The 24,454-nt window shown below is 48.3% G+C and overlaps 1 protein-coding gene across 9 annotated transcripts in view; it reads right to left on the reverse strand.

Moving 5' to 3' along the window:
* Positions 1-24,454, reverse strand: part of LRRC20 (leucine rich repeat containing 20) — an 85,341-nt gene that overhangs the window by 28,837 nt on the left and 32,050 nt on the right. For 8 of the 9 annotated variants that reach the window (XM_008968953.4, XM_008968947.3, XM_057298922.2 and 5 more), the window contains one exon: positions 14,322-14,471. The exons of the other annotated variant lie outside the window; for it this stretch is intronic. In XM_008968953.4, coding sequence (XP_008967201.1) covers positions 14,322-14,346 — 25 coding nt within the window. In that variant the 5' untranslated portion in view covers positions 14,347-14,471. The remainder of the gene's footprint in view (positions 1-14,321; positions 14,472-24,454) is intronic. 9 annotated transcript variants of the gene reach the window in all.

Consider the following 24,454-nt stretch of genomic DNA (forward strand, 5'->3'; position numbering starts at 1 on the left):
GCCCCCTTCCCATCGCCTCTGTGTACACACACACACACACACACACACACACACACACGTGCGCCTGGGTACCAGCCCCACTGCAAATGCCCTGCTCCAGCACACTGGGGTTCTTGGGAGGAACTACATCTGATTCATCTTTGTCCCTACATCCAGCCTCTTGCAGGCACCTTGTGTCACTCAGAAAATATGTGATAAATAATGACTCTTCTCCCCTCAGGAGGCAAACAGACAGTGCAGGGGGCCTGGACTGCCTTCCATTTTTCCATCTTCAGGGACGTCGGAACCCAAGGTTCCATCAACAGGTCCAGTGCTCGCTTCACGCAAACCCAGGCTTCCCCTGGCAGCCAGGTTCTTGAATAGCCACACCTTAAAGCACAGAAGGCTGCTATCCAGATCACCATTATAAGCCTCTGTCACCCAGGCTGGAGTGCAGTGGTGTGATCTCGGCTCACTGCAAGCTCCACCTCCTGGGTTCACGCCATTCTCCTGTCTCAGCCTCCCAAGTAGCTGGGACTACAGGCACCCGCCACCACGCCCGGCTAATTTTTTTGTTGTTGTTGTATTTTTAGTACAGACAGGGTTTCACCATGTTAGCCAGGATGGTCTCGATCTGCTGACCTCATGATCTGCCCACCTCAGCCTCCCAAAGTGCTGGGATTACAGGCGTGAGCCACCGCGCCCGGCAGACATGTTCAGAATTTTTTTAAATGGGCTTTTATCAAACCAACTCAGGCATGAGTCTAATTGTATTCCCACAGTGGCTGAGAAAAATAAGAAGCATCTACCCCTGGAGACATTTCCAAGAGCCTGTTGGGAGCTTGTCCCTGTCTGCAGTCTTGGGGGTCATGGCCGATGCGGCCGTGGAAGCTAATGTGGGGGCTGTGATGGTTAATTTTATTTATCAACTTGAGTAGGCTAAGGGATGCCCAGACAGCTGGTCAAACATGATTTCTGGATGTTCTGCGAGGTTTTTCTGGAGGAGATCAGCAGTTAAATCAGTGGACTGAGTAAAAAGATCTCAGCCAGGCTCAGTGGCTCACACCTGTAATCCCAGCAGTTTGGGAGGCTGAGGCAGACGGATCACTTGAGATCAAGAGTTCGAGACCAGCCTGGCCAACATGGTGAAACCCCATCTCTATTAAAAATACAAAAATGAGCCAGGCAGGGTGGCACGTGCCTGTAATCCCAGCTTCTTGAGAGGCTGAGGCACAAGAATCCGAGGCACGAGAATCCCAGGAGGCAGAGGTTGCAGTAGCTGAGATCGCACCACTGCACTCCAGCCTGGGCTACAAAGTGAGACTCTATCTAAAAAAAAAAAAGTAATAATGATAACTAACGCTTATTACTACGCTAATAGAGCACTACTACATTCGAGGCACTTGTTCTAGGGATTTACATGTAATCATCATTGTGATTTTTCTCTAACCCATTACCATCAATTTACAAAGAGGTGAAATAACTTGCCCAAGGTCACAGAAACCCCAACCTCTCCCCAAGGTATGTGACTTTCCTCTCCCAACCCCCAAACCAGGATGTGAACCCCAGCCAGCCGTGTCCAGAGCCTGACTCCTCATCTCGTCCATCATTGTCCTGTCTCATGGGCTCTGCATTTGTCCCCTCCCTAAGAGAAGCAGGCCACGCTGGCACCTCACTTCATCCAGTTTTACACCCCTAATCCCTTCAATACCTGTTCTCAGAATACATAACCATTAAATCCTTGCTTATTCAGTGGCCAAAGAATGACAAGAGGAGAACCAGGAAGGACCTGGTTATGTTCCAACTCATCAGGTGTCCTTGGGCCCATCCTCTCTCCAGGTGGCCTCATGAGAAGGTCTTTCCTGCCTATTTATCACAGGCTGTGATGATGAGCTGAGAGGGCTGTGAAAGGCAGGATGAGCTACACAAGTCACATATTTACTAAGCACCTACTATATGCTCAGCCTAATCACATATTTACTAAGCACCTACTATATGCTCAGCCTAATCACATATTTACTAAGCACCTACTATATGCTCAGCCTTGTAACTGAATGTAAAAAGGGTAATCTTTGTTTTTTGGCGTTTTTTTTGAGATGGAGTTTTGCTCTTTCGCCCAGGCTGGAGTGCAGTGGTGCGATCTTGGCTCACTGCAACCTCCGCTCCCTGGGTTCAAGCAATTCTCCTGCCTCAGCCTCCCAAGAAGCTGGGATTATAGGCACCCACCACCACACCCAGCTAATTTTTGGATTTTTACGAGAGACAGGGTTTTGCCATGTTGGCCAGGCTAGTCTCGAACTCCTGACCACAGGTGATACACCCGCCTCGGCCTTCCAAAGTGCTAGGATTACAGGCATGAGCCACCATGCCCGGTCAGAAAAGGGTAATCTTTGAAAATTAAATACACTCAACAAGGCCAGGCACAGTGGCTCATGCCTGTAATCCCAGCATTTTGGGAGGCCAAAGTGGGTGGATCACTTGGGGCCAGGAGTTCAAGACCAGCCTGCACAACATGGTGAAACTCTGTCTCTACTAAAAATACAAAAATCAGCCAGGCATGGCAGTACACAGCTGTAATCCCAGCTACTTGGGAGGCTGAGGCAGGAGAATTACCTGAACCCGGGAGGTGGAGGTTGCAGTGAGCCAAGATCCTGCCACTGCACTCCAGCCTGGGCAACAGAGTGAGAGCGAGACTCTCTTAGAGATAGAAGACACATGACACTTGGTTCCTGGATTATGGAACCTTTGCAGAAACAAAATTCAAAGCCAACATGATAGCAGGAATCAAAAGGGAAAATAAGAGAGGGTCAGTGCAGCTGTGACACATGGATTGCAGGAAGCCAGTCAGAGCCAATGATGCCAACACAGCCTCCACTTACTCAAAAAATATTACTCAGCACCTATCACAGGGCAGGCTCTGCTAGACAGCGGGAAATCATGGCAATGAGACAGACTAGATCCCAACCTTAACAAGCTTACAGACAAGTGCAGGGAGAAATAGTAAACAAGAAAAGAAGGTTATTTCAGATTGCTAGGAAGGCATTTGAGGTCAGAGTGAAAAAAACCAGTTCGGCAAAAAGCCCAGGGAAAAGCTATCTTCTTCTTGTTGTTGTTTTATTGCAGTGGTTAGAACTTTGAGGATGAGAGTGGACATCCTTGCCTTGTTCCCAGCTTGGGGGAAAGGCTTTCATCATCAAGTCTGATGTTAGCTGTAGGATTTTTGAAGATGCTCTTTACCAAGTTGAGGTAGTTTCCCTGTATTTCTAGTGTACTGAGAGTTGGAGTTTGTCAAATGCTTTTTCTTTGTCAAATGATATGATTGTGTGATTCTTCTTTTGCCTTTTTTTTTTTTTTTCGAGATGGAGTCTGGCTCTGTCCCCCAGACTGGAGTGCAGTGGCACGATCTCGGCTCACTGCAACTTCTGCCTCCCGGGTTCAAGCGATTCTCCTGTCTCAGCCTCCCGAGTAGCTGGGATTACAGGTGCATGCCGCCACTATGCCCAGCTAATTTTTTGTATTTTACTAGAGACGGGGTTTCCCCATGTTGCCCAGGCTGGTCTCGAACTCCTGAGCTCAGGCAATCCACCAACCTCAGCCTCCCAAAGTGCTGGGATTACAGGCGTGAGCCACCTCGCCCAGCCTAGCCTTTTCATATAATAGATTACACTGATTGATTTCTAAAGTTGGACCCAGACTTGCATACCTGGAATAACTGATAAATCCCACTTACACATGTCATATATTCTTCTTATACATTGCTGAATTTGACTGGTAATATTTTGCTGAGAATCTTTCCATCTGTGTTCTTGGGAGATATTGGTCTGTATTTTCTTTTTCTTTCACATTTTTTATACTGTCTTTGTCTGCATTTGATATCAGAGTAATATCAACTTCATAGCATGGATTGGGAAGTATGCCCTTCCCTTCTATTTTCTGGAAGAGGCTGTGTAAAATTGATGTTAATTCTCATTTTAAAAGTTTGATAGAATTCTCCAATGCAATCACCTGGGCTTGGAGATTTCTTCTTTGGGATCTTTTTATTTATGAATTCCACTTATTTGATAGTCATAGGTCTATTCAGGTTGTCTGTTTCATCTTGGCTGAGTTTTAGTGGTTTGTGGTTCTCAAGAACATGGTCCATTTCTTCTAAGTTGCCAAATTTATAAGAATAAAGTTGTTTATAATAAACCTGGTAGGTTTTGAGTGGGAACCAAACCACGGAGCTGCTTCTAGGCCCCCTTCCCAAGGGAGGGCAAAGACAGCAGGTTCCTGGGGATGGATGTCCCACCCCTGTCAGTCACCCCCTTGTCCAACCCCTAGGGCTTTATGAATGTCAATGTATGTGCCAAATTCCACCAAAATTGTTAGAGTAAATCTCCAGGTAGCCAAATCTGAGCTCCATGGGAAGGAAGCATTCCACAGAAAGGCCTTGAATTAGACAGAATGGGGCACGCATCCTGATGGGGTTGGGGTGCACCGGCAAGAGAGCAAGTTCTTCCCAGCCATCCAGCTTCACTTCTCAGAAGCCACGGCCCAGCAGGGCCTCTGAGTTGCTTCTGCTCCCACTGTGGTTTCCACTGCTCTACCCAAGCTGCCTGCGTCACAAGCTCCACAAATCCTCTGTGCGGTAAGGTGGGGTATATATACACAACCAGTTAAAAACAGCCTCTTAGCATTAGCTGAGAAGCAGGTGACCACACCACCTGCTTCCATGGCAAAGAGCCTGACCGGGGACCCGGGGACCCTGAACTGAGGTCTCGCCCTACATCTTCCTGGAGGCAGGTCAGAAAAGCCACTTCTCCCTTCTGAGCCTCAGGGTCCCCATCCGTGAAGACGTGGACTTGGGGATCTCTCCAGTTCTGTTCTCACTGAAATTCCTTGTGGAGAGAGATTCCTATGACTGGACCATCATCCTGACTACTTGGCCAGAGACCTCTCTTGTCTACAACTAAGCCCCCCAGTGTCTTCACCATCACTGTATCAGAAGCATCATTCATCAAGAATCTTGCAGGCACCAAACCCTACACAGGGCACCTTATAAGCATTATCTCCAACCTCACAAAATCACTATGGAGTAGATGTTTCCCCATTTCTCAGATAAGGAAACTGAGGCCACGAAGGCCAACTGGGGCCAGCAAGGCTGCTGATGCCTTGGCTTTCTTTTTATCTCTTATATGGCCCCAAACCAGGCATTTAAGGTTTTCTCTGTTGTTTCCAGTTCAGAGGAAGAATAAAAGTGTGGCCAAAGCCCCAGCCACGGGATCGGCCAGTGTGTTGGGCTTCCAGTCCAACACAGCCACAGCCACGTCTGGCTTTGCTTCTCACCTCTGGAGTCACAGCACCCAGGCCATCTGCCCAAGGTCTTACTGCCCCCTCTTCTGGACAGAGAGGGCTGAGATCTTCTGGTCCCAGAAGACTGCATTAGGGGTTCCAAAGATTCTTCCTGCACCAGGCCAGGGTTCAGAGTGGAACAACCAGGGCTCCCAGGATGGACCGGGGCTCTGGAAAAAGATCCCACTCCATTCCACTCCCAACGTTGTACCCAGCCTGAGAGCAGCCCCCATCATGACATTTCCTTATTGATTAAACCTACTGAACTGTGGTTTCCGGTGTCTGTTAAATGGACCTTTTCTTCCCCAAGTTCCTCTTATTACTTCCTGTACCATCCTTATCTTGGACAATTGCCAAGGCTGACTCAGAGGCCTTAGATTAACCCCAGCTGAGAGAGAAGCTTGCCAATTCCATTAGGGGACAGACAAGGCTGGCCTGCAGTAATTATACAACCCATGCTCGATGAATGTGCCAACTCCAAAAATACCTGCTCACCAAACCTCAATCAGCACCTCGGCTCTGAACCTGCGTCAATGAGCAATCACAGTCCCTGACTGCACGGACTCCCCAGCAGGGCAGAGTCAGATGGTCAGGTGGGCAGTGTCCTTCCACCAGCCCATGCTCAGTGCTGAGGAGGCTTCACACAGAGACAGCTGCTGCCCACAGGGGTCAGAGGGCATTTCCAGATGCCACACTCACTCCTTGGGGGTGGACAAGGGGAAGGGCAGAAAAAGCACTTTTAACAAGGTCTGGAACAGACTAAAATAAAGTACTAAACATTCTGCCTCCGTAAAAAGACTAAGGCAGGCCAGGTGCAGTGGCTCACGCCTGTAATCCCAACACTTTGGGAGGCTGAGACAGGCGGATCACTTGAGTCTAGGAGTTCAAGACTAGCCTGGGCAACATGGCAAGACCCTGTCTCTACAAACAATACAAAAAATTAGCTAGGTTTGATGGTGTGTGCCGTAGTCCCAGCTAGTCGGGAGGCTAAGTAGGGAAGATCACTTGAGCCCAGGAGGCAGAGGTTGCAGTGAGCCGAGATTGCACCACTGCACTCCAGCCTGGGTGACAGAGGGAGACCTGTTTCAAAAGAAAAGACTAAGGTAGCTCTTTTTTCTTGCTGTGTGAACTTGGGCAAGTTACTTGTTACTTTATGCTCTGTTTGCTTACAACAGTACCTACCCATGGTGGCATATTATAAATGCTACTATTATGAAGTATATTTATATTTACATAGGCATGGAATATCTCTAGTACTGGTAATGGTGGTTGTCTCTGGACACGGACTTGGATGTCTGGGGACAGGAGTAGAAGAGCAGACTTATTTTTCCCCACTATCCTTTCAATCCTCAAAATATCACATTGTGTGCATCTACTGCCTAATCAAAAATAAATAAGTAAATAGGATACGTTTTTCAAATGAAGCCTTAGAGCTCTGCAGGTGTGGCAGAGACATAAACAGCAACAAGAGAGGTGCTTGGGAATGGGTAAGAAGGGCAGAGGCAGGTATGGAAACATCTGAATCGCAGAGCTGGGAGCAAAGGAGAGCTGCACTTAGAGCCTGGAAGAGGGAAGTAAAGGGAAACTGCAGTCTTCTGCCTTACAGGGTTGCAAGAAGTGTTAGCTTGGGCTCTGGAGGACAGAGGTACCAGAGGCTCAGAGCCACACGGTCCTGGTGTTCCAGGTGTACCCTCCTCCCCCAACACACTGTACAGAATTCTGGGCTGGGGGGTGCAAGGGGGCTGTTGAGGTCTGCTGGTTTCTAGGGGTGGTTAAGACCCAGGATGGAAGCGATGCTCTCCTGCTGGTGCAGCAGCAATCCATCTCCAGGCTGCCCCAACTCCCCTTCATAGGGAATTTAACTTATTTTTTGTAGCTCTGTAGGTTGGTTGGTCTCTGCTGGGCGGTTCTTCTGCTATATGTAGTAGAGCCTCAAAATGCCCTCTGACCTCAGTGATCCCATCTCTGGGATTCTACTAAGGATGCTGAAGCCCATGATGCTTGGGTTCCTTAACACTGCTAGGAAGGGCTGACCCACTGCCCAGAAGCAGCCATGCAGGGGTCACAAACAGTTTGGCCTTTGCTTCACTGAGGTCATCCAGGTAGCTCCAGGGGTGGGGCGCCCTTGAGGACTGATGGCAAAAACTGATGCAGAAGGCCAGAACCTTGTCACTGCCTTGGTACCAGGTAGGAACTCTTGATCATCTGCAATTGGGGTCTGCCCCTTGTGCATAACTCAGGGGAGATGGACTCTCCCAGACCCCACTATTCCAGTGGTGGGCTGCACTGAAAGAACCAGAAAATGTGTTTCTGGCCAGGCGCTGTGGCTCAGGCCTATTATCCCAACACTTTGGGAGGACAAGATGGGTGGATCATCTGAGGCCAGGAGTTTGAAACCAGCCTGACCAACATGGTTAAACCCCGTCTCTACTAAAAATACAAAAATTAGCCAGGCGTGGTGGCAAGTGCCTGTAATCCCAGCTACTCAGGAGGCTGAGGCAGAAGAATCGCTTGAACTCGGGAGGTGGAGGTGGCAGTGAGCAGAGATAGTGCCACTGCACTCCAACCTGGGTGACACAGCGAGACTCCATCTTAAAAAAAAAAAAAGAAAATGTGTTTCTGACAGAGTAGATCTGCCTGATCCCATGCTACAACCAAACCTCAGCATCCCACTGACCGCACAAAGCTTCCATGTCTGCCCTGCTGTCCCTACACATTCCTGAGCCCCCTCTTCTTTTCTCTTTTGTCCACTAAGTAACATCAGCTATTAGAAAAAGTAAACCCAGTGGGCTGAAGTGAAGTAGGAAGCTGGGGAGGAACAGCACACTGTGACCCCACCACCCCAACAGCCTTTCTGAGGACGGTTCCCTTGCTCCCCGGGTTTGGAAATGTAATGTGCCCAGGGGACACTCCCCGTCTCCTCCCTTCCCAGAACTCCAGAAAATAGTAACTCCTGTGGGGCACTGACATACACTGTTCACTGGCACACCCCCTTCCCACCCCCAAATACCGCCTAAGACTCCTGACCACACGTGGACAGCAGCAGCTTTGATGGCATGGCCTGAGGAACAGAGGGACCCACCCCGTCCTCACCACCCTGGCCTGTTAGCATGAACTCAGTTGCTTTAACCTAGCTTCTCCATGCCCTCTGCCCACACCCACCCCCAGGCACCAGGCATGTAGGGCCCTTGGAGCAGGAAGACCACTCCCCAAGGTGTGCAGAGAGGAGCCAAGGCTGAGGCGTGGCCCCCTCTGGCACCAAGGCAGTTGCCAGAGGTAAAGATAAAGCCTGGTGCCTCCCTCCTGACTGTCCTAATTGCTGAGATAATGAGGAAAATTGCCCCATTTTCTCTGGCAGGCACCAGGAGCTGCTGCCTGGAGAGCCCTGTGGTGAGGGTAAGGGGCAGCCCAGTGAGCAGCCAGGAGCCCTCTGCAGACAGGCTCCCCCCAGGTGTCATGCACCCTGTGGGCTCACCCTGGGCACATCTCCGAGGTCACCCCTGGGAGGGCCTGGCTCTGAGGAGGAAACCACACTTCTTCCCGGAGTTTATGGCTGGCTGGCATCTCCCTGTCAGGGACAGTGTAAAGAACACACACTTGGGGAAACAGAAAGAGGCAAGAAGCCTGGTGCTGCTGAAAAATCGGAGAAAATGAGCCACGAGCCCCAGGAAACGTCTCAACTCCACATTGCTGGATGCTCCCCAACTACTCACAAGCCCTCTGGGACCCAGTTCCACCAGGCTGTGTTACCTCCAGATGCAGGGTCTTGGGGTCAGCAAGTCTCCATGGAGGCCCCAGGCTGGCCGACTGGAGCAACCCACCTCCCAGTCCGCCCGCTCGCGCCCACACACAGCTGCTCCCGACCAATCAAAGCCGCCCCCCTGCCCTGCAGCAGCCCCAGCAGCCAGCTCCGGCTGCCCTGGCCCAGGCCCAGGCTCTTGAGATGAGGGAACTCATCGCTTTGGAGGGCAGAAGGAGCTCGCAACCTCCCTTATGACTTGGCTTCAAGGCCCTGCCTGTTCCGTGCCTTCCTAGCCTGGCCTCACACAGCTTCTCCCTGCTAGGATGCTTCTCTGCCTTTTCCACAGGGCCTATCCCCTCCCAACCTCCCAGAACTCTTCCCAAACATTCCCACCCAGGCAGATGACTCCTTCCAGCCAGTCCCTAACAACACACCATCCCTCCGCTCTGTAACACTCAGTCTTGTACCATTTTTCTAGTTATTTCCCAAACATAACTTTCACTGTCCCAAAGATGCTTTAGAAACTCATTCTTATTTACCTGGTAAACTCCTACTTATCTGTCAAATCCACATTTTAAGCCATTTCCTCTGGAGGCTTTCTGATTCCCTAATCACTCAAAGCAAAACTGACTTCCAACACCTGGACACCCACAGACCGTGGACAAACGTCTGCTGCACCGCCCCTCACATTATGACATGGTGTCTGCTCATAAACCTGCCTCCCCTGCAAGATCAGCAAGATGAGGGGCTCCTCCGGGGCCACGTCCAGTTCTCAGTTTTCTTATCATTCCCAAATGACACGGCTGCTACCAGGACTAAATGACATGATACGGGGAGAATGCTCAGCATGGAGCCGGGAGAGCTGAGCACCTTGTGAATTTGGGCTCTGCTGTTATCACTCACCCGTGCATTCCCACAGCCACACCAAACCCAATGCTTGTGGGAATCTGCTGGATTGAGTTGACGGGCAGGGGTGTGAGAGACTGAATATACAAACAGGCAATGACCAGGCCAAACATAAAAACAGAACTCCACTCACAACCCGCAGCAGCCTGCCCAGGAAACCAACCCATGATCTACAGTAACCAGCCAGGATGCCAGCCTGCCATATGTCAGATTTGTAGGAAGTCAGACTGCTATCTCTAGCAATCATTCAGGAAGCTAAACAACAATCCCTATAACAACTGGTCCCAAATGGCTGGGACTCAATTAACAACTAACAGCTTCCTGATTTTTGTCCCCACTTCCAATTAAGGACCAACAAAAGAAAGCCAATATGCCCTCCTTGTCAATCACAGAGGATGCTCCGCCTCTAGTTAGAACTCCCCCGTGCCAACAATCAGAGAGTACCTGAAGTCTTCCCTTTTTTCCACTCTACCACTCTGCTGCCTGCCTTTGAGTCTCTGCCAACACACAAGTGATGGTGGCTGACTCCTTCACTGTAGCAAGCTCCGAATACATAGCCTGTGCTTTTCTCATTTGGGTGGTCTTCGTTTATTGCCATAGGTGTGTCTCCTACACCTCTGGCCTGGCAGTCCCAGGACACACTCACTAAAAAGAGCTAAGACTTGAGGAAGAGGGGAAACAGGGATACAGGAGCAGAAGGGACAGAAGAGCCACAGCGGGACATGGGGACCCACTCTCTGCAGGGCCCACCTGCCATCAGACCAATTCCATGTGTGCCCTTGGCTTTCTCATGTCTTATTTTTTCCTTCCATAAAATGGATGAAGGACATCAAGGGGATGGAATCACCTAGAGATGACCCACCCCTGCCAGGGCCTTGGGCCTTGCAGAAGAGTCCCCAGGGCAGCCCCAGGAGACATTGTGGCAGGCAGGGAGGAAGCAGCTTGTTCTCTCCCCAGCACTAAGGCAGCCCACCTCTGCAAGCACCCAGAGGAGGACACAGCAGGCCTGCTGAGCTCAGCCAGGCCTATTTAAGCCTCCTCTTCACACATAAAAGAAGAGGGCTTTTCTATTTGAAAGAGAAACCACAACAAAGGCTCAGGCCCACAGCCATCTCTCAGGGTAGGGGGAGAGCCCAACAGGGTGCTCAGCTCCCACCCTCCCTGCTGCCACCGCATCCCTCAATCCGCTGCCTCTGTGAATTCAATTAGCAGGCACTTTGTGATTCAAGGCAGCGTGAGGGAGTCAGGAGCCACTGGCAGCAGAGAAGGAGTTCAAACAGCAACTTCAACAGACTTCTAACCAGAAGGTGCTACGTAAATACATTTCCGCATCCCACAGATGCATGGGCTAAGTAGCATTTCTCTGGCACCTTTCCCCATGCCCTCTGCGGAGGGCCTACTTACTCATCCCACAAGGCTCTCCCCAAATGTCAAGCAGTTTCAAAGCTCTTGCATCCATACCCAGGCCCTGCCCATGCCACTCTCAGGAAGAATTCATTCCTCTTCCCAGCAGTCCCTTCCAGCATTTTGTCCATACCCGTATCACAGCACTGGGTGGTGAGGACAATGTGTCCTGCAACCCTGGTCTCCTCAGGGGGAGACCCTGGTGGATTGGCCTTTGTTTCTGGGCCTCCGGACCTAGGTCTGGGAGACGCAGGTGTTCAAGGGAAGGTCTAATGAAGTAAAAGCACAAGTGAACTCTCCTCTTACCCAAAGGGCCTGACTGTGCCCTTTCTGAGGGCCCAGACAGCCCCATCCTCCATTTTCAATCATTCTATCCTCCTCGGGAAAGCAAACATCCAATCCCAATTGGCTGAGCACAGCACTAGAGGACCCTGGGACTAACACAGGTGGCCTGGAAAGGCAGCCATGGCCTGGAAAGTTCCAGACCTGGAAATCCTGCTCTAGGAGCCTCTCCCTGTCCTCCAAGTCATAGGGATTTTAGCTTTTCAGGCACAAATGCAACAAACTCTGTGAGCTTCACTCAGAAACAGCTATGTAGACTAATCCCTCCTCCTTGTCCTTCTGTTTGCATGGTGGCCTTTCCAAGTCCTGCCTGTAGCTCCCTCCTGAGCCACTGTCCCTGCACTGTGTTTGCCACTTCATGCACCCTCTCCCTCCTGGCCTGCCCAATGCCCACACCTCCTCCAGGAAGCTTGCCTAGCCTAAAGTCAGCCCTATGAGATAGGCTTGCTCGGGTCCCTCATGCATCATCAGCATTTCATGTATTTCTTTCTCTAAACAGGATCTTAGACCCTTTTCATATCCCTATCACATAGAGCATTCCTAGATCCTAGATGATATTCCCTTTCATGGGGAGACCACATTCTGTGGATCCATTTCCCAGTTGATAGACATTTGGGTTGTTTCCACTTTCCAGCATTCAGGCTGTTATGAATAATGCTGCCATGAACATCCATGTGTAATGTGTTTTTGCATGGATGTATGGTTTTGTTTTTTTGGTTTTTGTTTGTTTGTTTGTTTTGTTTTTTTGAGACATAGTCTTGCTCTGTCACCCAGGCTGGAGTGCAGTGGCACGATCGCAGCTCACTGCAACCTCCACCTTCCAGGTTCAAGCGATTCTCCTGCATCAGCCTCCCAAGTAGTTGGGATTACAGGTGTGCGCCACCACACCTGGCTAATTTTTGTATTTTTAGTAGAGAAGAGTTTCGCCATGTTGGTCAGGCTGATCTTGAACTCCTGACCTCAGGGGATCCACCTGCCTCAGCCTCCCAAAGTGCTGGGATTACAGGCGTGAGCCACTGCACCTGGCAACGTGGACATATGTTTTTACACCTCTTGGGTATATACGTAGGAGGGGAGTGACTGGGTCATATGGTAACTCTGTGCTCTGTGTTTAACCATTTGAGGAACTGCTTGACCTTTCTACACAGCAGCTTCCCAGCTGCTGCTTGTATGAGGCTTGCCTTCAGTGTGACAGGACTAGGAAGAAAGTCTGTGTGAATTGCCTGTTTTCAAAGAAGTAGACTATTGTGAAGCACTCTTTAAACTGCATCTTCACTGTTGAGTCTTTGATGATTCCAAAGGGACTTGTGGATTCTTCAAAGTCTCAAGGGCACTGCTATGAATGCTGGTCGTCATTGTACCAGCAGACACAATTCTGGCTAGTAGGCTGTGGCAACAGAGATGGTGCTGTTACAAATCCTTAAGTTCAAGGTGCAAGGGAGAGACAGGTGTGAGTTAATGCCTGTGAGGAAGGCTCCTGGAAGACAGAGGGCAGGCTCTGAAGCCTGGTCTCCAGGGCAGACAGGTGAGAGGGCAAGGAGGCTGGAAGGGGGGCATGGAGTTGGGGTCCATGTGAGTCTGGGATGAAGCAGGATCTGCCCCCCTAGGCTTCCTGTGCCCTCCGCAATTCTCCCACTCCACTCGTTCACAAACGTACAACAGGCGCCCATGCCACAGCTCTGTCACATGGGTCACTGAGCAGCAGTGACCTCTCGTAGAAGGATGGAGAGACTGCTCTCTGGAGAAGAGGGCAGGCACTGCAGCAGTCAGGCCACACTGCTTGTCCATCCAGAGGAACCATTTCTAGAGCATCTACGAGGCTCACCTGCTGGACTCCTGCCACCTTGATGGCAAGCACCTACAACCACGTGCTCTGAATATGCCCAGCAGAGAAAATGCCAACATCGGCCAGGCATGGTGGCTCATACCTGTAATCCCAGTGCTTTGGGAGACTGAGGCGGGCAGATCACCTGAGGTCAGGAGTTTGAGACCAGCTTGGCCAACATGGTAAAACCCCACCTCTATTAAAAATATTAAAATGACCCAGGTGTGGTGGCACACACCTGTAATCCCAGCTACTTGGGAGGCTGAGGCAGGAGAATCGCTTGAACCTGGGAGGTGGAGGCTGCAGTGAGCCGAGATCACACCGCTGCACTCCAGCCTGGGCGATACAGCAAGATTCCATCTCAAAAAAAAAAGAAAAGAAAATGCCAATATCCCTGGCATCTGTCACTCCTGAACTGAGAGAGCAACACAGGAGAACAACACTAGATTGGAAGGTGAGAAGGGGGCTCATTCAAGACTACTGGGAAATAACAACTCCCAGGGCCTCAGGACCCAAACACCCTGCTGGTCTGTTTGGAACAAGAGAATCACTCCAGGAACCACACCCTTGATCCTTGTTCAATCTGCTTCACAGCCAGCTAGAGGCAGAAGTGACCTAGAGAGTTCCAAGCTGCAGGGAGAACACAGGTCCATTTTCAAAGTCTACCCATGGGAATGATTTCATGGGTGTCGCTGACCAGGGACCAGCTCTGGTGGCACTCCCCAGACAGGGTCAGAGCCTGAACAATGAGGGCTGGCCATGCTCTCCTGGCTGGAGCTGACCAGGGCCTACCTCGGAGCTGACTGAATGTGGTCATGAACTTGCTGGTGAGGGACTTAAGCTCGTTGTTAGCCAGGGTGATGAGGTGGATCTGGCCAGAGACATTCCGCAGGACCTTGTAGATGCCAATGGGAAAGGAGACCAGCTTGCACTCGGCCAGGTCTGCAGCCAAAGAACAAAAACAAACCAGAGTTATCAGCCACAGCTGCCCGAGAACTTGTCCCAGACTCACACAGACCCCACCTCCATGCCCCCTTCCAGCCTCCTTGCCCTCCCACCTGTCTCCCCAGGACCAGGCTTCAGACCCTGCCCTCCCTCTTCCAGGAGCCCTCCTCATAGGCATTAACTCACACCTGTCCCTCCCTTGCACCCTGAACCTAAGGATTTATGTTAGCACCATCTCTGTTACCACAGCCTACTAGCCAGAATCGTGTCTGCCGGCACAAAGATGACTGGCATTCATAGCAGTGCCTTTGAGATCCTGCAGAATCCACAAGTCCCTTTAGAATCATCAAAGACTCGACAGCGCAGATGCAGTCTAAAGACTGCTTTACAATAGTCTACTTCTTTGAAAACAGGCAATTCACACAGACTTTATGGTTTGATCTTCTTCCTAGTCCTGTCACGCTGAAGGCAAGCCTCGTACAAGCAGCAGTTGGGAAGCCGCTGTGCAGAACAGTCAGGCAGTTCCTCAAATGGTTAAACACAGAGCACAGAGTTACCATATGACCCAGTCACTCCACTCTTAGGTATATACCCAAGAGACAAAAACATACGTCCATGCAAAAACACATTACATGTGGATGTTCATGGCAGCGTTATTCACAATGGCCCGAAAGCCAGAAAGTGGAAACAACCCAAATGTCCACCAACTGGGGACTGGATCAGCAAAATGTGGTCTCTCCATGAAAGGGAATATCATTCAGCAACAAAAAGAAATGAAGTGGCCAGGCGTGGTGGCTCACGCCTGTAATCCCAGCACTTTGGGGGGCCAAGGTGGGTGGATGGCTTGAAGCCAGGAGTTTGAGACCAGCCTGGCCAACATGGTGAAATCCTATCTCTACTAAAAACAAAAAAATTAGCCGGGCATGGTGGTATGTACCTGTAATCCCAGCTACTCACAAGGCTGAGGCACGAGAATCACTTGAGCCTGGGAGGTGGAAGTTACAGTGGGCCCAGGTCATACCACTGCACACCAGCCTGGGCAACAGAACAAGACTCTGTCTCCCCACCAAAAAAATTTTTTAAAAAGAAATGAAGTATCAATGTATGTTATAGCAGCTATAGCATGGCTGAACCCTGAAAATGTGATGCCAGGCAAAAGCCAGTTACAAAGGCCTGCATATTGTACAGTTTCATTATATGAAATGTCAAGAATAGGCAAATGCATACAGACGGAAAGTAGATTAGCCAAGGCTGCAGGGGATGGAGGGTGGGGGAGTTCTTTGTAGGGGTAATAAAAATGTTCTAAGATTGGGCGGGGCGCAGTGGCTCACGCCTGTAATCCCAGCACTTTGGGAGGCTGAGGTGGCCAGATCACTTGAGGCCAGGAGTTCGAGACCAGCCTGGCCAATATAGAGAAACCCCATCTCTACTAAAAATACAAAAAAAAAAAAAAAAAAAAAAATAGCTGGGCATGGTGGCACATGCCTGCAATCCCAACTACTCGGGAGGCTGAGTCATGAGAATCGCTTCAACCTGGGAGGCAAAGGTTGCAGTGAGCTGAGATGACACCACTGCACTCCAACCTGGGCAACAGAGTGAGACTATCTCAAAAAAAAAAAAAGTTCTAAGATTGGATTGTGGTGATAACTGCTCAACTCTGAACATAGTAAAACCACTGAATTGTACACTTTAAGTGGATGAATTGTGTGGCATGTGAATTACACATCAATAAAGCTGATATATATACATATATAATTGTATATATTATTATACATGTGAACAGCAGCAGATAGACCCTAAAAGCATAGGGGTTCAGAAATTAGTCTGTCCAGTTCATCAAGGTGTCACTCAAGTTCCCTGAGCCTCAGTTTCCTCATCCACAGAATGAAGGTACCACCAGCTGCCTAGCAGAGCTGTTGGGAAAAATTAAATGTAGTAAAATAATGACTAACAAAGCGCCTAGAAGATACTTAGCAGGAATGCTACAAATATTGTAGCAGTCCTCCCCTTCCACTTTACCTCCTCTTGCCACTCGATCTAAAGCCTCTCTATGCTTCCAGGCCAGCTTCCATCTCATCTCTTCCAGAAGTCTTCTGGGTCACCCCTTTTGCTGGTGTCCAGTCGGCCCCCAACCTCGAACCCCAGCAGCACTCATCGAGCCTGACAGCACCACCCCATTTATCTCTCAGAAAACTCTCATCTTTTCCCCAAAGAGGCCAGGCTCTCCCAGGCTTCTAAGCCTTTGACGATTGCTCCAAAATAAATATGTGAAACTCAATATTTCTATATGCCAGCAATAAAATATGGTTTTAAAAGATTCTATTCCTAACAGCAACAATAATATGAAATACATGGAAATAATCACAATTGAAGCCTTTCTCCCTCATCTGCCTCACAGAATTTCCAAGACCCAGCTCAAATGTCACGTTCTCCATGAAGCTTTCTCTGACTGTCCTAAGCAGTTAGTTGCTCCACGAGCTGAGCCTCATATAATGCAAACAAGACCTCTTCACCCTGTGTTGTATTAATCCCTTTTTGTGCTATTTTCCCAGTGGACTGGGAAGACACCCAGAGCATAGTACCAGAAGTCCAGCAGACTCATGGGTAAGACATGGGTTCCAGTTGACCTCACAGATGTGGTTTTGGGGGGGAAAAGGGACAGGTGGGAAAAGGGCAAAAGTACAGATGACTGAGGGTCCACAGGGCTCCTCTGCCAGGCAGCCTATAAGGGGTGTTGTTAATGCCTCCTCTGGTCCAGGGCTGCACTTGGTAACCCAGCCCTGCGGCTGCCCAGTGTCAAGCACCAGCTCTTCTATCAGCAGGTGGGGTTGGCAGGAGAGACTGCTAAATCCTGCCAGGGAGGAACAAGCTCCCAAAAGTCAGGCTTTCAGAAGAGAGAAAGCAAGGGCTGAGCTGGAAGCAAACAGGCACTGTGGGCTCAGAGTTTGGGGCAACCTGGGGATTCTAAAAAGAGTAATCGTTCCAAACAACAAGCCCTCTAGTGCTCTGTGACCGATATATTAAGGGCTGGAAAGAAGTTTTGTTGGAGTTGTTGTGAATTACACCAGTCCCTTTGGGTAGGAGTAGGCAGATCTCATCATACATCCCAGGAGCAACATCAAAGTAATGGAAGAAGCTTTCCCTTTAAAACAAAGAGCAAAATAAGGATGTCTTTCATCAGCAGTATCCCTAAATAGCATCATGAAAGTTCTTGCCAGGCCGGGCATGCTGTCTCATGTCTGTAAATCCAGTACATTGGGAGACCAAAGTGGAAGGATTGCTTGAGCCCAGGAGTTTGAGACTAGCCTGGGCAACATAGTGAGATCCTGTCTCTACAGAAAACATTTAAAAACTAGCTGGGCATGGTGGTGTGTGCCTGTAGTCGCAGATACTTGGGGGTTGAAGTGGGAAGAAGATCGCTTGAACCCAAGAGGTCAAGGCTGCAGTGAGCCTCTACACTTCACTGCACTCCAGCCTGAGTGACAGTGAGACCTTGTCTGAAAAAAAGAAAAGAAAAGAAAAAAAAGAAAAGAAAAGAAAAGTCAAGTCAGATCTGGCTAATTAAATAGAAAGCACAGACATTGAAAACAGACAAAATGATTCTTAGGTACATGTGAAATGACTGTATAACCTCAGAAACCCAAAACAGTCATCTGACAAACAACATAAATTAAAATGGTCTCAGCAAAGCGGCTAATCAAATAAGCATGCAAAAGGCAATGATATTCCTATGCACCAGCAAGAAAATACAGTTTTTAAAGATACTATTCCTAACAACAATATAAAATATAGAGAAATGAGCATAATGAAAAATGTATCTGACCAATATACAAAAAAAAGTAGAAAAGTTCACAAAGATATTTATTTTCGTTTTGTTTTGTTTATTGAGACAGGGTCTCACTCTGTCACCCAGGCTGGAGTGCAGTGGCACGATCTCGGCTCACTGCAGCCTCGAACTCCTGGGCTTAAACGATCCTCCCACCTCAGCTTCCCGGGTAGCTGGGACTACAGGCACGTGCCATCAAACCCGGCTAATTTTTGTATTTTTTTGTAGAGATGGAGTTTTGCCATGTTACTCAGGCTAGTCTTGGATTCCTGAGCTCAAGTGATCTGCCCACCTAGGCCTCCCAAAGTGCTAGGATTATAGTCACGAGCCACGGCACCCGGCCCACAAAGACATTTTTAAAAATAGTTTTGTATGTGAAGATATAACATGTCCATTGATGACAAGTCAAAATATTGAAACACCGGTTTTTTAAAGAAATTAATTTATATATTGTTGAATGTAACTACTACACAAATCCTCACAAGGTTTTTTATTTATTTTTAAGTTAACTAAATGGTTTTAAAGTTCAACTAGGGAAATCTATAAGCAGGACCCTCTTAAAAAGGTGAGGTTATAACCAATATTATAAGCCTAAAATAATTAAAACAGAGGGCAAAATGGAAAATAGATCATAGAAAGAAATTATGTAGTTCAAAAAATATAGTCCAGAAATAATGTCATAATAAATGCTAAAGGAAGCTTCACAAATAAACTGGAGAGGGAAGGATTAATCAACTGATGTCAGAATAACCCCTTAACAATTCTGAGAAAGACTCAATCTAAGAATCAAAATACATCCTAGATAGAATTACACTTTAAATATTTTTAAACCAAATTAAAAAAAGTAAACTTAATTGAACATTTATACAACCTCTTAAGTAAGGATGACTTCCCAAATCTAGGAGCATAACAGAATCACAAAGGAACAGATCAACAAAACTAACTGCATTAAAAAAATATAAAACACTTAGAAGCTTAAAAAGAGTAAAGCAAACAACAGGGATCTGTAAATAGGATGCATACAGAGTCATCTTTATTACTGAAACTACTCAATATAATTGAATAAAGAAAAAATTAAGACCACTTGAGAAGGAAAGGACGTAAGATATTTACAAAGGAAAAAACATAATTAGTAAACAAATATATAGCTCCTGATGTGTTTCCAAATTGCTTTCCAGAATATTTATGCCAATTTACATGTAACCTATCCAACAAATAATAGAATCATTAAAAAGAAAAGAAAGCCTTGCTAAGTTGATCAAGGGAAATGGTATCCTGCTTTAATTTGCAATATTTTCAATAATGAGACTGACTATCTTTCATGGTTAATTAACTGTTTTTCAGCTAGGCATGGTGGCTCACACCTGTAATCCCCAAGGTTGGAGGATCACTTGAGGCCAGTTCACAACCAACCTGGGCAATACAGCAAGACCCGTCTCTACAAAAAATAAAATACGGCTGGATATGGTGGCTCACACTGTAATCCCATCATTTTGAGGGGCCGAGGCAGGGAGATCACTTGAGTTTGAGACCAGCCTGGCCAACATGATGAAACCCTATCTCTACTAAAAATACAAAATTTAGCCAGGTGTGGTGACGGGCACTTGTAATCCCAGCTACTCAGGAGGCTGAGGCAGGAGAACTGCCTGAACCCGGGAGGCCAAGATTGTATCACTGCACTCCAGCCTAGGCGACAGAATGACAGAGAGACTCTGTCTCAAAAAAATAAATAAATAAAATAAATTTGCTTGACGTGGTGGTGCCTGTGTGTAGTTCCAGGTACTCGGGAGGATGAGGTGGGAGGATCACTTGAGCCCAGTTCAAGGCTGCAGTAAGCTATGATTGCATCACTGCACTCAAGCTGGGCAACAGAGCAAGACCCTATCTCTAATAAAATAAAGTAAATATTAATTAACCATTTGTTTCCCCTATGGAAAATCCTATCCATGTCTCACTATTTTTCTACTTGGAGCTCTGGCATTTTTTTCTCCCAAATGTTTGTAGAGCTCTTTAAATAGTATTATCAACCCAGGTGTGTTGGTTGTTTCTCTTGTTGAATCATTCATGTTACAGAGCGTAGGGTTTTTTTCTGAAGCAGGACATAAAAACCATATGCACATTGTAATTCCAACTAGGTATAAAAGGATACATGCCTGGGAAAGACAATAGAAAGAAAAATAACCAGAATGCTAACAGTGGTTATTTCAAAGGATTTGAGCAATTTGTTACTAAATTATAGTCTTCATGGTTGTTTACTTTATACAAAGTAAGTAAAATACCATTCTATATTTATATGAAACCATTTGCCAAGTATCTGTATACAGTGATACTTTACTTTTAAAATAAAAAATTAATGTATCATAAAATTAGCTATTTTTCTGAGACAGGATCTCGCTCTGCCACCCAGGCTGGAGGGCAGTGGCATGATCTCGGCTCACTGCAACCTTCACCTCCCAAGCTCAAGTGATTCTCCCACCTCAGCCTCCCAAGTAGCTGGGACTACAGGTGCATGCCATCATGCCCTGCTAATTTTTGTATTTTTAGTTGAGACAGTGTTTCACCATGCTGCCCAGGCTGGTCTTGAACTCCTGGCCTCAAGTGATCCACCTGCCTCATGTTCCCTAAGTGCTAAAGTTAACTTTTATTGGAAAAAATAACCTGGCAAATTCACAGATAAATTGAGGGCAGCCAGCTCTTCGTCAGTGAGGGAAATAGGGAAAAGCAGATCCAAGAAACACAGGAACTCTGCATTGGGCTGGGGCAGAGCTGTGAATAGGAGCTTTCAGGGACCACCACTCCCCACAGTGGGGAGAGAAAGTGCTTACAACGGAGGAAGAAGCCATAAAGCCATGCAAGTTATTTCCAAGGGTACTCAAAGCAGCCTGTCTTTCCGGAGTAGATCAGCCCAGAAATGTCCAGCCCACAGTCCCATTCCGACCACCTGGGCCATCTACACACCATCCCAACCTCACACCACCCACCCTTCCAGTCTCTGATTTAGGCAACATACAAGTGCCGGGCACGGTGGCTCACGTGTGTAATTCCCAGCACTTTGGGAGGCCGAGGCGGGCAAATCACTTGAAGTCAGGAGTTCAAGACCAGCCTAGCCAACATGGCGAAACCCCATCTCTACTAAAAATACAAAAATCTGCCGGGTGTGGTGGCGTGTCCTGTAATCCCAGCTACTTGGGGGGCTGAGGTGGGAGAATTGCTTGAGCCTGGGAGGCGGAGGTTACAGTGAGCCGAGATCACACCACTGTACTCCAGCCTGGGCAACAGAGCGAGACTCCGTCTCAAAAAAAAAAAAAAAACCCAAAAAACAAACACACACACACAAAAAACAAGCAACATACAAGCCCTCTGCGGCTTCATCTGGCCAACTGACACGCCGCAAGACCACATTAGAGGATGCCGAGGGCCTGGAATGTCACCTCCGACACCTGCTTCTTTCTTTCACTCTCCACAAATAGCTATCGAGGCCCTCCTGTGTGCCAGGTACTGATCTGCACAGTATCCTGTGACTTACCTATGACTTTTTTGTGTCCCCAGGGATTCCATCTGTTTCCTCCATTATGTGACCCCTCCAGTACCCACCAGAGGCCAGGATGCGTGAGAGGGGGGCACCACCAAGCTCCTACCCAGAACAGCCTGGCTGCCACCAACGTCAAAGGCAATCCAGGAGTTCCACAGAAGGGCCCTGCTGGGATGTGATGCAAACACCCCTCATCCCAGCCCCATCACCAGCCACTAACACAGCACATGGACTCTCACCCCTGCTGGGAGGAGAGGTCCATGATCTCCAGAACAGTTCTCCATGGTCCCGGGACAAGAAAATGGAGATCCAGGAGCAAATATCATCCTTACACAGTCATGTTCCCATCTGTACACAAGGAGCAATATACTGTATGCCACACACAGGGGATGGGAATAATAACAACCATAAACAACACCACTTACTATTTCACATGTGCTATGTAAGTACGAACTATCCCCTCTGCACACAGGAGACTGTAATAAAGTGACTTGCCCCAGGTCATATAGCTAGAAGTGAGGACGGGGAGATTTGGATCCAGGTTAGGTGGATCAGGAAGCCAGGGGTCCCAACCACTCCACTCTACTGCCCCCTTGAGTCAAAAACATGCCTAGGTGCCTGGCTCTAGGCCAGGCCAGAGAAAGGGAGTATATGCTGAACTCCCCCATGGGAAACCGAGGTCTTGTCTACAAACTCCTGTAGGCCCTTCAAGTTCAGAGCCCTCAATGCCTCTGGGGAAAGGGGCCAACAGCCTTCTGCACGAGCCAGTCACCTTCTGTTCTCTGGAAATTCCTCTGCAGGTCTAATTCAGAGGTTGGGCACCATCTATACCCATTCTACCAGTTTGCAGAAGGAAAAAGCCCCATGAGCCCCAAGTTCAATGTTGGGCCCTGAGTTTATAGGTACAGACAGCACTGCTGCCAGAGAACACAGCCAAGATGTGACTGGGGGCCAGGTCCCACTAGGGAAGGGGGGCCCCACCCAGGGAAGAGAAGATCCAGGCTGCAGACAGGAGAGAGTGGTCCTCAGAGCTGTGGGATGTCATCGAGAAGGTCTCATTCTCTATGGGTCCTCAGCACAGACAGTATATAGTTCACCAAGGCATAAAGAAAACGCTCCTGGGTGAGGACGTGAGGACCGCATCAAGCAGCATGGTCAGGCAGAGTCTCCACAGAGAGAATTCCTAAACCAGCAGAGGCCAAGCCGGTGATCTCAAAGGTCCCATTCAAGTTAATAAACGCAGGGCTGGGCATGGTGGCTCATGCCTGTAATCCCAGCACTTTGGGAGGCTGAGGCAGGTGGATCACCTGAGGTCAGGAGTTCGAGACCAGCCTGGCCAACATGTTAAAACCCTGTCTCTACTAAAAATACAAAAAGTAGTCGGTCGTGGTGGTGCGTGCCTGTAATCCCAGCTACTCAGGAGGCTGAGGCAGGAGAATTGCTTGAACCGAGGAGGCAGAGGTTGCAGTGAGCAGAGATCGTGCCACTGCACTCCAGCCTGGGCAACAGAGCAAGACTCTGTCTCAATAAATAAATAAATAAATAAAATAAACACAGCTAACAGCACTGAGTATTTGCTATGTGCCAGACACAGTTCTAGGCACTTTTTCTATAGTAACTCATTTAATTCCTTTGACAACCTGAGTTACCCTCACAGCAGGAGAATGAGGCACGTGTTGACAGGTAAATTGTCCATGGTCATTGTGGTACAGTGATGGGATCAAAAAATCTGAATGCAAAGATTCAAAACCAAAGATTCAAGTAGGGTGACGAGTAGGGCAGTTTAAGCAGGACTTTCCTAATTTTAGCATTGAGAGTCTTGCATCCTGGGGAATCCCTCCTCAGTCACTGGCAGATTGGGATGTTTAGGGTCACCCTAGATTCAGGTGGATGGATGAGAGTTCTACAGACAAAAAGGAGAGAGGGAAGGGAACCCAGGAGTGAGCCACAGCATGAGCGAAGGACTGTCACCCCTCTGGGACTCCCTCCTTGAGCTCTGCCTTCTTCTACAATTTCTCAGAGCCTCGCCCATGCTGCATGAATGCTCAGAGAGGAAGGCTCCTGGCATTGGAATCATTTAGTGCTAAATGATTAGCATCATTTTGGTGGTCACAGACCCCGACAGGGGTCAGGAATGGCATGGTAGGTAAGGGGCAATGCCAGGCTCCTCCAGCACCATGTAGACAGCAGCTAGACTTTCCCTAGCAGCCCCAGCCACTGACACCTGGGCTGCAGCAGGGAATAGAAAGATCCTTGGGGGAGGCGGTAGCAGTACAATAAACACAAGCTGCGATAATCCTCCTAATTATAATTATTATTGCAAGAAGACCAAACTGCATGTCCCCAAACTTCTAATTAGAACAGTTTTTTGCATTAATAAAGAAGCTTTTTATTCAAATTGCTTGGGTCCTTTATTAAAGCTTATCTCGTTAATTCTAATGAATGCTTGATGAAAAGTAATCAGTGGGCAGAACCAGGGCAGAAGGAGCAAAATCCAAGAAGAGAGAACACTCAGCTGGAATTCAGGAGTGCCTGATTGAGCTTGCATGGTGACTTAGAAATATAGAACTTTGACCCCTGCCAGCCCCTGCTGAGAAGTGGGCCTGGTGACAGGGCCCAAGA

Source organism: Pan paniscus, chromosome 8 (genome assembly GCF_029289425.2).
Source record: "Pan paniscus chromosome 8, NHGRI_mPanPan1-v2.0_pri, whole genome shotgun sequence".
Taxonomy (NCBI): Eukaryota; Metazoa; Chordata; class Mammalia; order Primates; family Hominidae; genus Pan; species Pan paniscus.